Source organism: Vanacampus margaritifer, chromosome 5 (genome assembly GCF_051991255.1).
Source record: "Vanacampus margaritifer isolate UIUO_Vmar chromosome 5, RoL_Vmar_1.0, whole genome shotgun sequence".
NCBI lineage: Eukaryota > Metazoa > Chordata > Actinopteri > Syngnathiformes > Syngnathidae > Vanacampus > Vanacampus margaritifer.
Genome location: NC_135436.1, coordinates 14,910,727 through 14,925,900, shown reverse-complemented (window position 1 = coordinate 14,925,900; position 15,174 = coordinate 14,910,727). Strand labels below are relative to the sequence as shown.

Sequence of the window (15,174 nt, the reverse complement as noted above, 5' to 3'; positions counted from 1 at the left end):
TCAAAAATTCTAAATACATTTTGCAATGACAGATTTTAACAAAAAATTGACTAGTTTATTTAAAAACAAACTGCCACTCTGAGCAATGCCACTCTTATGTTAGCTTAGACCCAAAAGGAGACCAAAAACATTGGCGTCAACGAAGATTCCAGCTGACACGAGCAGTATACAAACACACCGCACGGCTCAGAGCCTAAGTGGGTTTGATCCTCAACCCTTGAGTGACTTTTTTTTACTCTCTTCCAAGTTTAAATTTTGCTCTTTGTTTAGAGTGGGACCAAATAGACTCTGTTTAGAGCAAAATTTGCTCCACAGAATTTACTGTGCAACACTGCATGCTCCCTCAGCTATATTTATTATTAATTTAGCACCCTTTATTTGTCTAGATAGGGTATTCACAATTAAGACGTGGCTGCAGACAGCAGAGTAAAACAAAGCCAAATAAAAGCAAATACAAATACTGTACATATTTATGTAAAATGTGATTTCCATATGACAAAGTATGTATATTTAAACTAAAATAGCCAAAGAATGCTGAATACAAAAGAGGAACCATTTAAGTCCGTCTCCATTTACAATCCAGATGGTACATAATACGAACATTTACATCCTCAATGTGGCGGCATGCGAGCAACTCCTGAGTTGCGGTAGAAGCATCGAGGAGTGAGGATCGAGCTATGAGTGCTGCAATTCACAGGCACTAGATCCACCCCAAGTGTTAGCCTAGAGTGTTTTTGTGGGGTGATTGTAGTGCAGCAGATAAATAAACACGCAAAGACACTGTTCAGCTTTAATGTTTACTAGAAAAAAATAAATGTAAAGGCAAAAACTAAAGAACTGCCATGCTGACATGTTGTCAGCCCAGCAGACACTTTTTTTGGGGGGGTTGAAGCATGAAATGAATTAGTTTATTGATCTAGTATCAATATATAGAATATCTATTGTAAAATTCTTTTTCTCGCATACATACAGTACAATTCCAGGCTGAAAATATTTCCATCCCCTTTCATTATGTGTAAACACAAACATTTCTTTTTTCAGAATCACTTTCATCTGTGCCTGACTGAATTCTGCTCACATGTTTTTGATGCAGGATTGCTACACTGTGACATACAAGTTAACAATGTGAAAGCCAGTTTTTTTTTTTTAAAATGAATTACTAAATGTGTACGGTCGACGGGCACCGGCGTAGAGAGGGAGAAGGAACTTCCACTGCCTTAAAATATCAATTCACTTGTAAGCTCTTATTTTGTGCTAATAGCGTTATTTGTCACTTTTCAAAAGTGTTTTGTGTGGGGAATTGGGGATACAGCAGTCGTGACAAAGTGATGCAACAAGAGGGCCAGTCATAATTAAAATATGGGGCAGAGGAAAGTCATCAATCAAGACTATCATCAATCATTTTGCCAAAAGATGCTGGATTTAGTTGTAACATCATTAATTTCAAAATCTGATGTTTAGGTGGTATTTTTGGGTGTATTCTCCTAAATATCATATTTGATAGGGATGGGCATGAGAATCGATAATAATTGATCATTAAGAATTTGGTCTGATTGTGTGGAAATGTTTAATTGGCAATTGAGGCTAAATGGACTGCACTGAGTGGCTCATTTTCTCAGCGCTCACATTTCTCATTGATGCCACTGTTGAAACTTGGAGCTTTCATTATTCATGAGCCTGTTGTGACCAACCTCTCATTTTAGAGTAAGAACATGAAAACGATGCAGAGCCACAAGGAACTAACAGATCAAATCCTTGTAACCCTTTTTGCTGTGCTCGGGCGCTCAACAACCCTATATCTCTGTATCCGTATGTTTGCTTGTCCATCTAATGTATATGTGTGTAGGTGGGGGTGCCAGATGAGCTTTCGATGTTGGGTGGGTCACACAAAGACTGTGGCATATTAATATTGTCAAGTTATCAAAAAAGAGTGTATGCCATGGCCTCTGACAATCTGATCCATATTCTCTATAGATCTCTATAGACACACACATATATATATATATATATATATATATATATATATATATATATATATATATATATATATATATATATATATATATATTTATATTGATTTGTTTTTGTATATAGCTATATATTTACATATATAATATGTAGATTTATAAAAACAATTTGATTTTACTTACAAGTAGTGGCAATTTTAGTTTGTACTCATTATTGCAATGAAATTATTATCTAACATGTTTAAAAAAGACAGTGTGAGTTTTGCTACATGTTATTTACAACAGTTTTAAAAAGCAAGCTTTCTGATATGATGCTTTCATAATGCCTTGAAACTGCCTTTTTATTACCCGAGAGGAAAAATTTAGACTACGTGTTAATATGGTTCGGATTACGGTAATCAAAGCGTTCACATTATCGATGCCACATTACTGACGAATGATTTGACACCAGGGTGACTACATTGGGACACTCGGTTGTTTGCAAATGTGCAAAGATGAATTTGTATATTTATCCAGCATGACTTTCGTATGACACACTTGAGCACTCTGTAGTCCACTCACAATCGTTGCGACCAATTTAGCACAGTGTTTATTTTGACTGATTTGCTGTCTTCCTTCTCAGAAGAGTGTAGCCACTGAATTGGACATACATGATTCCACTGGCTGCTGAAGATTGTCGAGTTGTGGTCGTCACACTCTACTGTTCTGAAGCCACTGAGAGAGGGCTTGCGACTGAGTGGTCAGAATAGAATATGCTCAGAATTTAATAACTACTTTACATTGAAAGTTTGTGGATCACATTTTACAATTGCTTTGGCCATTTGCAAACATCCATAAGGTCCCACTGTTGAGTCTTGTGAGCTCATTTGACATCTTCCCATGTTTAGTTTTTCTTTGCATCTCTGTACATACAACCAAACCTTCAATATTGTTTTTAGCAAAAAAGTATTAACCACCTAATTAATATTTCTAGGTCATTAAGCAATTTGTGAAAGACTACTGATTTGTTACATGGCAATATGTACAAACCCCAATTCCAATGAAGTTAGGACATTGTGTAAAACATAAATAAATACTGAGTACAATGATTAGCAAATTCTTTTCAACCTATATTCAAATGAATACACCAAAAAAATTACATTAAATGTGCAAACCGCTGAATATTATCGTTTTTTTCTGTACAAATATTCTCTCGTTTTTAATTCGATGCCTTCAACAAGCTGGGACGGGCAACAAAAGACTGGGAAAGCTATATTAAATACACGTTTGGAACATTCCACAGGTAAAGTGCAAACAGGTGTGTGTCATAATTGGGTGTGATATAAGCATCCCCGAAAGGTTCAGTTATTGACAAGCAAGGTTGGGGCGACCACTTTGTGAACTTCTTGAGTAAGGAGATCCCCAACAGTTTAAGAACAAGCTTTCGAAAACACACAATTACAAGGATTTTCAGGGATTTCATTATCTACGGTCCATAACGTCATCAAAAGAACTGGAAAAATCTCTGTACGGTAACCAACATTGAATGCCTGTGACCTTTGAGCCCTCAGGCCGTACTGCATTAAAAACTGTCATTGTTGTGCAAAAGATACATGCGCTCAGGAACACTGGGGAAAAACATTGTCATTTAACACAGTCTGTTGGTACATCTACATATGCAAGTTAAAACTCTATCCGTGGTCTGACGAGTGCACATATTTAGATTGTTTTTGGAAATCATGGATATCGTATCCTCTGGGCCAAAGAAGAAAAAGGATCACCTGGATTGTTATCAGTGCTTAATTCAAAAGCCAGCATCTGTGATGCTATGGGTGTCCCATCATTTCCCCTGTAACTTGCACATCTGTGAGGGCACCATTAATGCTAAAAGATACATGATACAAATTTTAGTGTAACATATGTTGCAACAAGGGATGCACCAAAAGGAAAATTTTGCCAATTTTTACTATCATTGCATTTATTATAATTAGTTACAATTCTGATATTATTATCAAATATTTATTTAGCACTGGCATTTTAACAAAGCACAATATAAATTGAAATCAGTCCATGCCGCAAACATGTTGGCTAATGGTACGGGGGTTAACATTTTCTGGCGATGTTATTGCACTTTATAGTCAATGTAGTTTGCACAAGCGGGCACGGATGCGTGCAGCGTGGATGACGCCTTTGTATTTGGAGCGGGACGGTGCGGTATAGCGAGAGATTTGTCTAAAAAATATTCACACAAATAAATTTGTGATTTTCAAGTTTTTCAGATCCACAAATATTTTCGGGATTTTCCCATGTTTTTCAGATCCTCAAATGTATCCGCGATTTTCACATGTCTTTTTTAATTTTGTGTGTGCATTTTCCATGACTTTTGCTTGCCAGTTGTCTAAAGTGCGTTTGTGGATCGTTGCGCACACGTGTTTATTTTTTAGACAAACATCACGCTGTTTCGAGATATTCACACACACACAAAAGCGCTCAGATATCCACGTGTCTAAAGCCTGTTCCTCCGCCGTCCACGGGGAGGCAGTGTTACTGTCTTCATTGAACGGGTACGAGCCGTTTCTGTTTCTCGTTTCAAATTGGACATTGAAAAACAGAAATCGAGTCTTTACCTGACCTGTCATTATGTGTTTATTTAGTTTGTTTCCCTTGAACTTGTTTTGCTTTCACTTGAAAGATACTCTTCTTCTGCTGTTAAATGTTCTTCTTCTACGCCAAAAAAGCAGCAGTGGCCCACTGATCTGTATATAACTGTAGCTTGTGGCGGGGTGGTCACTATTTTTTAACAAGTAGACGGCACGGTATATGCTGCTTTGAAGACGCCCTTTTTCTTTTCTCGCCCAGTTCATTAGACCCATTTGTTTGTGTGAATATTTTTTTAGACAAATCTCTCCCCATAGTGCGGCGCACTTAAAATTTGCACATTCACATATTGACCAATGTTTAAAAATTAACAAATAAATAAATTTCTTCATCAGCCAATCGGCTTCGGGAACGGATTGCAACGTCACACAGCGTCCTGTACAGGTCTGTAGTCACTCTGAGATAGTGGTATGTGTTTACTTGTTTAGAACTGTTGATAGCAATTGTGCTAGCATTAGCTAAAGTATTTAGCACAGCCACGGCCACCGCAAAGCCGGCCAAAAAGTGGAAGCGCTCGAGGGTCTCTAATCAGAGGCAAAAAGGAAGGTGCTGCAGGCGAAAGAGTGGCTCACCTGCTATCTTTTTTTCGACGAGCTGAAGCGCTGTACAGTAGTTAACCAAGCGACGCCCCTCTCCTCCGGTGAGCGTAATGAAGCTGTTGTGACCGACCGGTACAAACTCACATGGTGAAATGCCAGCGAGGCTGACCCCGTCCGATCCCCTCACGGGTTTGATTATGAAGTCAAACAGGCCCGAGGTTGCAGCGGATTTTTGTTTGCGTCACCACAACATCCTATTTCAGCCATATTCTTTCGGCTTTATTTTTTTATTTTGGTCGAATGCCGAAAATGCCAAATTTTGCCATTTTTGGTCGAATATTTTTGGTGGCCGAAAATTCGGTGCATCACTAGTTGCAATGTCTTTTTCAGGGACGTCCATGATATTTCAGCAAGACAATGCCAAGCCACCTTCTGCACGTGTTACAACAGCGTGGCTTTGTAATAAAAGAGTGCGAGTACTGGACTGGCCTGCAGTCCAGACCTGTCACCCATTGAAAATGTTTGGCAACAACTGATTTCAACCAGGCTGTTGAGCAACCGAACTTGTACATCAAGCAATAATGGTAAAACAATTCCACCTACAAAGCTTTAACAATTAGTGTGCTTAGTTCTGAAACGCTCACTGAGTGTTGTTAAAAGGAAATGTGATGTAGCACAGTGGTAAACACGCCCCTGTTGCATCTTTTTTGGAAAATGAGGGAATATTTGCAAAAAACAAACAAAAAAAACTAATTTGATGAGTTTGACCATTAAATAGTTTGTGTTTGTTTTGTATTCGTTCGAGTTGAAACAAAGTTGGAAATCAGCGTTTTCTGTTATTTATGTTTCACACAGCATCCCGACTTCATTTCAATTGGGGTTTGTATTCTAGAGCCCGCGTAGGCCACGCAAACAGCAACGTGGAGGTGTTGTCTGTACCGTAGTGGCTGTCTGCCCTGCTGCATGGGCCAAGAACTCATCCTGCATGAAAAGTAACAAAGCTTTGTCTTTCATATTTCAATTTCCATGGAAAAGTCTGTATTGTCCAAAAACAAATTCAGGCTTACAGTTTTGTGGTCTTCTACGAGGATACACCTGGCACTTTGCAGGCAAGATGACAGCCGTGATAATATGATCAACATAAATGTTTGTCTTTGTAAGGCGTTGTTGAGGGCTGTTGTTTACTGGCCGAGACTGTCCCATGAAGACAAGATGGGAGGCTTTTCTTCATCATCACGATGGTGGTTACAGCTCAGCGTTTTAGTATCAGTCTGTTTGGATGAATCCCCCAAAACTTTGGAAAAAAAAAAGTTTGCTGCAGCCAACTATTTCCACGATTCCACTTTCTCAAGTAAAACACGTCAGAGGCAGCGGGAAAGGATGTAAAAATGTATGGCATCTGAGGACAAAGTCGTGAATATGGACGCGATCCTTCAATGTGAGTCTGCATGTTGGTGTGTCACTAAGGCACAGCGGATCTTTTTTGGTTTTCAGGGCAGTCCGGAGGAGACCACTGCAAGGCCAGGGTGTCGGAGGGTGGCGTGGCCAGTGTGCACGGCTTTAGGGCAGTCTGGCATTAGAACGCGGCCGTTCTCCCCCACACTTCCTGTGATGGACAGACGGGCCTTGTTTCGCATGGCTTCAGAAAAAGACAGCTAAAGGTGGGGAAGAAGAGGAAAGAGGTTGGTCAAATTATGTGTGGAAAATGCCTTCTGTACATAAAAAGTGCACCCATTTCTTTAAACACGCACATGCATGCATTTGATATAATCATGCATGGGTCTTCACAGCTATTACTTGGAACCCACACAAGTATAAGTACAACGTTGGGATGGTGCATTCACATCAAGTTGCCTCGGCTTCACTCGCATTAACCCTATAACGCCAAACGTATCATATTAAATAGAAGACATTCTGAGCACTCTATTTCATGAGTATGATATTTTGTTCCCATTAAAACCCTGCCGTATATGACCTGGCACATGCATTGCACGGATAATCCATTAGAGGGCAGTATCACCTATCTGATGGCTTTGCCAGCGACCTTGCAAGATCGCCCCAATTGAGAAAGGTGAGACACCTTAATACTTATTAATAATGGGTTATGTTCTTTCTGATTTTTGAAAATACTGTTTGATATGTCTGTTTATTATTATTTTTTGACAGTTATAAATGTACGAATTTAAAGCATTGTGACCGGATGTATCAAATATGACACAAATCAAAAGTCATATGTGGAAGTTGATTAAAAAAAAAAGTTTGTTCAAAAGGACCTATAAATACTATATTTACAAATAATCAGAATTGTCTCATATATTTCATGGTTCAGGCTTTATAAGGTTAATGTGATATTTGTTTTTCAATTTAATAGTTTTAGAGCAGTCCCTCAATCAATTTTGGAATTCCTGGTGTGAATGCACCCTCAAAATGGATCACACAGAAGGGCCATCACTACATTTGATGCTGACATAGTTAATCAAGGCAAAAGGTAAAAACAAGCAAAATAAATCAACAAACAGACGATTTGTGTTGTACTGTAGACATCTGCATTTTGTAGTGACCATGCTGTTTTGGGTGAGGTGAGGGAGGTTTGGTAGTGTGCGGGTTTAAGTGATTCCAAAACGAGGCAGGCTGTATTTTAAAAGGGATCATTTTTGATAGGGTGAGGATTTGAGAAAGACAAAGGAAAACAGGAAGGTAAAACTTGATTTGAAGGATTCCGATTTATAGAGAGGGAGTAAGTGACTATACTGCTCGGAGTAGGGGGGGACACTTCACATGGACAGGCTACTCCATGATGTTTCTGGACATGCTATGTTGCTAACTGTACACAACCCAAATAAGGTAGCTTACACTGTGCGCTTATTAAATCAGCTTTACTTCATTTAATTGGCCTTTTTCAACATCATTAAGTAGCTGTGCTCATGAAGTGTTTGATGATCAGTTTTCCCCCTGCAGCGACGCTAGGCTGTTTTGAAGTTGCCAGGGCTGGATTCAGTGAAAGCACCTCTTTGCTTCATCCACAACAGGGATGCACAGCTCCACTATATGAACATCTAACGTCAGTTGTTTTTGCAGATTCACTTGAATGGGGATCACACGCTACGTTTATCTTGTCAAAATGTGTAAACATTCCCGTTACGACTTCGCTGTTCTAATGTACAGCACTTTAATATTTTTACATAGTCTTGTGATACTCGTGGAGCGCGTGGAGTCGTTTGAAGAATGTCTCGCATGGGCTTCCTTGGTGTGATTTCTATCACATTAGTGCTGAAAGTGAGAAAATAACTGATGAAAGCTGGTGTCTACACTGAAGATAATTAATTTGTAGCTGGAAGCCGTCATAGTTTAATGAGGGAATATGTGTGAAACAGTCGAGATCTGTCTAAAACCTTTAAACATGTTGTGTAAAGAAACCACATAGTCTTTTGCAGTTGAGACTCTAAGGGTTCCAAAGTTGGCTTTGTGGAGTTTGCATTGTCTCCTGCTGCTTGCATAGAGTTTCCTCCAACATTCCAGAAACATATTATGCTCAGTTAACCCATGGGTTTGCAACATGTGGCTTTGGAGCCACATGTGGCTCTTTAGTCCCTTTAATGTCACTCCCTGTAGAACTCTAAAACAATTTGTTGGAACTATTATTATTATTTTACATATTCATTTTTCTTTTTCTTATATCAAATACTCATTTGATTATTTTTAAATATAAAAAAAATGCCAGAGTCCAAAATTTTAATTTGTCAGAAAAGAGAGACCAGAGGTCTATGTTTTTTTTCTAAATGACCTAAAAATAACCATAAATGGCCAAAAAAACAAAACAAAAAGGCAGAAAAGAAAATGTTGAAAACATAACTATAAAATGTCCAAATACCAAAGAATAAATCCTGAAAATTATTGTAAAATGTATATAAAATTGCCCCAAAAAGTCAGAAAATTCATTTTAAAAACAGCAGTAAAGAAAATGTTTAAAAAGTATCTATAAAAACCAAAACCATAACAAAAGAAAAAAATCCTGAAAATGACTGTAAAATGTAAAAAATAAATAAATTAAAAGCCAGAAAAGTTGTGAAAAAATGCTGAAAGAGAAACTATAAAATGTCCCAAAATAAAAGAAAAAATGCCCCAAATTACCATAAAATGCACATAAAATTGCCAAAAATGTCAAATTGGACAGAAAGGCAAAAAAGTTTAAAAAGCTATGACAATTACAAAAACAAATCCAAAAACGGAAGACAAAAGGTAGAAGAAAAATAATCTCTACGTTTTGGATGCTGCAGATTTTTCTGTTTTGGTGGTCTGTGCAGATCTAATTAGCTCTTGGGCTTTTGACTAACACTAACACACCGTTTCCTTCATCACAATCTTCAAATGTTTTGCAGCTCCTGACAGATTTTTGGTTAATTGGCCTAAAACGGCTCTTAGTTAACCGAAAATACCAAATTGACTATACGTGCCAATGTAAGTGTGCTTTACTTGTATAATCTCACTTTCTTTTATTTATTGTTTATATGTATTTAGATTTTTTTCTCTCCATTATAATCACCATATTTCTTCACTGATTGACGGGAAGAAATATTATGATTGTACTGCCTTCTTGAGGGGTGCTAAGAGCCAGTTTCAACTTTAAATTGGCGCCTTAAACAAAACATGCACTTGTGACAAGTGATGTTTTTACAAAACGACTGCATGTGTAGATGGAGTTGTGCATCCCTGCTCCATTGTTTTAATTATTGGCTAAGAGTACAATGCAGTTGTCTAGTTATGTCATTAGCTATGAGCATCACCATCATAATTTTCATCCTTATTTTGTAGCCAAAGACGGTGGAACCAAATCTAGCAGGATAACAACAAAATAAATGTACTTTAAATTTTTAGGCCAATAATAAACAAATATCCAAAAGAAGGTTTCATTAAAATTATAATAATAATAAAAAAATAATCGTTATTGGTTCCACAATGCTTGACCACGCGTACTCATGACCACATGAAGAACAACACGCTTCCGCATCGACAGGCTCTGGCATGAACATAAACCACAAACTACAGCACCACCATGATGACCACCACCACCATCATGACCCCACCTAGACGGCAGCCTCTAAATCCTACCCCTAGATCTTGACCCCCTCGGAGCCGTACACGTTGTACCCCTCCCTATAAGTGGCTAGATTCTGGGTGCTTGGGGAGGGGCTGGGGCAGTGGGGGGGACTAAGGTCCACCTTCATGCGTTTGGCTTCGGCCCGCGACTTGTAGCAGAACTCGACCAACGCCACAAGCATGGCGAGGCCCAGGCCGCCCACGAGGATGTAGAAGACCCCGGCCACGTTAGACAGGCTCAGGGCCTGAGACGACTTGTCCTGTGGAGAGCAGGGGGGGGGGGTGTTGGGGAAGGGGGTGAAGTAGAAGTCAATGGGGGATGTTGTCGATGGTTATCAGAGTGAAAGAAAGTCAAAGAAGGTGAAATCAGGGGAGAAAAAAATTGAAGAGAATCAAGGTGATATGGAGAGAGTAACAAAAAAGAAGGAATAGTAACAGGGATGGGCAGAAGAGAGACAAGAAGGTACAGAGGGTTAGAGATGTTCAGTTGTGATTGATTTCTAGTCAATTCATATACCAAAATCATGTCATGCATCTGGAATGATTCTGCATTATTTGCTCAATCATAAACAATTCTAAATACTTTCTACATCTACAATTACAGTTAGTACTTTTACTGCTGTTAGCAATTCTATATGCTTGCATGCATTCAACATATCATTGTGTCAGAGCAGCTAAGAGACTTTTAAATGGATGAGTCACATTTATCTTAGCAATGAAAACATTTCACACACCTCCAAAACATTCAAAGCAGCTAGCTTGCATCTTTTTACGATTTTGAAATGCAATCATTGGTATGAACTACATGTTGTAATGACATGTTCATATTCTATCCGGTGGGTCAATAATTCTCCCTAAATTAATGTTTTTTTTTTATTATTATTTATTTTTTTAAATATTAAATCAGTTGTAAAAAAAAAATCTGAACTGTTGTTTTATGGTACTGGTTTGTATGACAACAGTTTTGCAGAGCAAATTGACTAACTCTTGAAAATAGGGCTCAAGGAGTTATTTTAAGTATTTGTATCACTTTGCAACACAATTGAGTGTGTTTATACAGGAAATAACATTTGTTACCTTTCCAAATATGACAATGAGATGAACGTGACCATAATCTAATGATAATCAGTAGTGCGTAGTCACCATTGTATTTCTGAAGCTAAGTGCAATGAAAATGAGTTTGCCACAGATTGCTACAGAAACTGAACAGAAAGCGATGATCTGTTTTGTAATCTATGTTGCTTTTTGCTAAATGTGATTGACCTTTAGCAATGATATTCAAAAGTACATCTTTTTTTTCCCCCTATAGAGCACAATATTTTTTGTTTGTCGATAAAGCAAACTGAGGTGTTGCTAGGACAGTAGTTGCAGTAATCTGGAGCATGTTGAGGATGAAAGTTTCAGGCTAGCATTCTTGGCTGTAGCAGCGTGAGACTGACCTTACTTCCAGAGTCCTTGGGTCCACATTCTCCCTTGTCATACCACCATTTGTTTTTCAGTTTGTCTAAGACGCCCGCCTCGCTCAGTTTCAAAACGGCAAGGTTTACCGGGGTTCTTTGCGTGTAAAAATAACATAAATAACATCATAGGTCATGTTATTTTATGTTATTAAAGTCTTTCACATATGCATTGCACAGCTCAGTCACAACGTTAGCAAGTATTTCATCATCAGTTGACAGCAAGTGACCTAGCATGGATCCCACTGAGTACATGTGTGTATGCCCGTTGAGGAGGGGCTGGGCGGGGGTGGTGGAGCTACGTGAGCTACAGACATATGAGTGGGACCCACCTTTGTCACTTCATGTAACACAACCATACTACCCCGGGTGGTACTTTAGTAAACCACACGCAAGTACTGTCCAGCCAGGAATAATGCGCCCTGTATTACCTGTAAATTGGTAGCTGTGTGCTATGGCTGGGAACAACTGTGAAAGTGGAATGTCCGACATGCCACGATTAAAATGCACATCAGGCAGGCATTGCTTTTGGCTTGCGGCGGTGTCAAATAATTTAACACTGTAATTCAACATTTCACACTTTGACCAATTTAAAAGGACCATTTTACTTTTGTGACCATTATAATAGTATCATATTATATTATAATTACATTTCCACTGAGCTTCGCCCACCCCCCTTTTAAAAATGTTCACACCTTAAGAGAGCTTGGACTGCATTTAGCTTTTATGACTTTGTATTAGTGTAACCATGTTTCATTAGCCATCATTCTGATATATTTTATTCGTATTCCCTCAATAGTATGTCTATAATTTGATCTGATTGGTAGAAATGATTATTCTGCTGCTCCTTTTTAGGTGGCGAATAAGCCACAGAAACGCTATATCTCACCATAATTCAAAAGTATTCAGGGCATATTGTTTTACAAAATGAATTGAAAACATTTTGAAATACTAAACTCAAATCAGATTTTTTTTATACTTTAATTTCACTGTGCCACTGTTAATCATCCCAACTGCCAAGTTAACCTCTGATTGAAAGAGCTTTGCAGATATCTATGATATCAACTGCTACTTGAGTTTTCTGCAGCTACGCCAATTTGGCCTCTCTGACAAACGGTCTCTGTTCCTTCCGTCTGCCTTTCATTTGTTGCCTTCGCCTCTCCCCAGAGCACCACTAGTGGGCGAACATTCCTGCCTTCACAGTACTTGCAGATTGTCCTCTTGAATCTATTCAACGCAGAACCTCCTCATCACCTTGCTCTTTACTTTCAGAAAGAAATGTCAAATATGTTGGTTTTGGTACAGTCATCTGTTCAAGTTTACAGCCATCGGATAAAAATGGAAAATGTTTATCTGGTAATAAGCTGAAATGTTGTAGCTATGTCAAAGGCTCTGAACCTTTTCGTGAGGAAAAGGTGCACACTGTTGACAGCTGCAACCTTGAGTCTACATTCAAAGCAGAAGGTGTCTCAGGAGGTTTTGGACATCACTTTTTGCACTCTTCACCAGGGCAGATGCTTGCATTACAGCAGGATGAGGGCCATCGCAGGCTCCTCAGCCGGTGATTGACCCCCTTTCCCTCAGGGTGGATGGGGCAGACAGAGAGGGCTAACCTTGGAATCCCCTCCCCCGCTGCCACATTCTCCTTTGTCATACCACCACTTGTTTTTCAATTTGTCCAAGAGGCCCTGCTCGTTGAGCTTTAGCACGGCCAGGTTGACCGCATTTCTTAAAGTACAAAAAGGAGGAGGGGGGTGGGGGGGGACATAAGATAGTTTGGTCAGAGCAAAGGATAGAAGGAAAGACAGACAAGCAGTGCCATGTGGAAGGAGGTGAGGGACATGGGAGCAAAGGGAGGACAACTAAAGAGGGGTTGGAAGGACGATGGGAAGCACCTCAGAAAAAACTCTCTTTTCTTCTTTTTCTGCAAATGCTTTTTATGCAAATTCAATCTGGATGTACTATCTGTGTCACACAGTGCCAGATTGCTGTTGTGAAGTGTTAACCAGGGCTGTAGCCTGCTGATGGAGCTCTTGTCCCCTCCTGTGGCTTCACTACCCTCCAGCTAGTCTCAATGTGTGTGTGTGTGTGTGTGTGTGTCTCTATGCACTTTTCCGCAAGCCTCCTGCTCACACCCCTGAAGGGATTGTGACCTCCAAACAAAATTCAGGGACACAGGCCTGGGTTTTGGATTTGAAAAATAGGTTTTAAAGTGGACGTTTTTGAAAAGTAGGCCTACTCTGGTGTTGTCCGTAAGCACTGAACATGGTGGTCTGTTGAAGAGATGTGCATGGGTGGTTAGTGTGCAGTCACGGCAACTCAACCAAAATAATAATAATGTGGATCATAGCACTGTTGTAGAATTTATGCTTGTCCAGTAAAGTGTACATTTAACTATGCTGATAACAGCATGATCATATTACGAGAACCTTAATTTAAATTAATTAAATTATTTAAAAAAAACACCTTCCTGTATTTATTTGGTTGGTCTCATGTAAACATTCCCCTTAATACCATGTCACCATCATATTGGCGGTGTGTTTTTGTGTTGTTTCTTGTCAATACTCAACTATATGTTTGCAATTTTCAGCTGATCTTGCTTACAAATTCAAGGTTACTGAACCCCTAACTCTGATCCTTCTTGTTGAATGGAAGAATAATTTACAATGGTGACGTAAGATTAGAGTTTAATTTGATCCACGACAACTTAAAACACATTTCCCCATTGAAATGAATGGAAATGTTATTAATCCGTTCCAGCCTCCCCGACAAACTCAACAATTTTGTTTTTGTAGTGTTTTTCTTTTCAACGCGAAAAATCACTTTCTTTCATATTGTACTTTAAAAAAACATAGTGATAAAATAAATACATAGAGTGAAAATAAATAATTAAACAGTTTGTGCATGATAATTACTGGTAATTCATTATGGCTCCTACTGGCATGCAAAACTTTGCATATGGGGGGGTTTTGTAATGTTTATTAGCTTTAGGCTAAAACAAATTTGTCAGCTATGTGGCTGCCTTACTTTGTAAGTACATGTACAATTCTCTTAGTTTCACGTTTAGCTTGAAAATTCAACTGGGAGTGACATCAAACAGCTTGAAGCCTCTTTATTAAAGAATTGTTTGCTACCAAACTGCTGCAAAAAATGGCTGGACCACGGTTTGTATCAGGTCACTGGTTCCTCAAGGCATCATTGTATTTTGAAAAAAGGAGTGAAATAGCTAAAGCAGCTGAGAACAAAAATCTTGTGAGGGTTTGAGGTCCTGGGAGAAATCAGAACATGTTTGTCCATGCTGTACCAGTTGCATCTTCTAACTTTTTGGGATTGCTTTGCGGGCAGCACAGCGGATGGTAGCAGGAGCACTCCCAGGGGATTTTGGGACCCCTTGAAATGTCCACGCTGAAAATTGAAAATACGTACTATTTTCTTGTGCCTGTCAGCCATGGGCCCTTATTGTCACTTTTCTTTCTC

At 39.0% G+C, this 15,174-nt stretch overlaps 1 protein-coding gene across 8 annotated transcripts in view; it reads right to left on the bottom strand.

The window, feature by feature from the left end:
• Window positions 1–783: 783 nt before the first annotated feature.
• gria4a (glutamate receptor, ionotropic, AMPA 4a) overlaps window positions 784–15,174 on the bottom strand; it is a 126,795-nt gene continuing 112,404 nt past the window's right edge. Inside the window, exons 16-18 of one of the 8 annotated variants that reach the window (XM_077565074.1) lie at window positions 13,311–13,425; window positions 10,363–10,500; window positions 784–6,798 (exon numbers count right to left, since the gene is read on the bottom strand). In XM_077565074.1, coding sequence (XP_077421200.1) covers window positions 6,634–6,798; window positions 10,363–10,500; window positions 13,311–13,425 — 418 coding nt within the window. In that variant the 3' untranslated portion in view covers window positions 784–6,633. Of the gene's footprint in view, window positions 6,799–10,227; window positions 11,795–13,310; window positions 13,426–15,174 lie in introns of those variants that run through there. The other 7 variants (XM_077565075.1, XM_077565076.1, XM_077565077.1 and 4 more) reach the window with 7 other exon arrangements.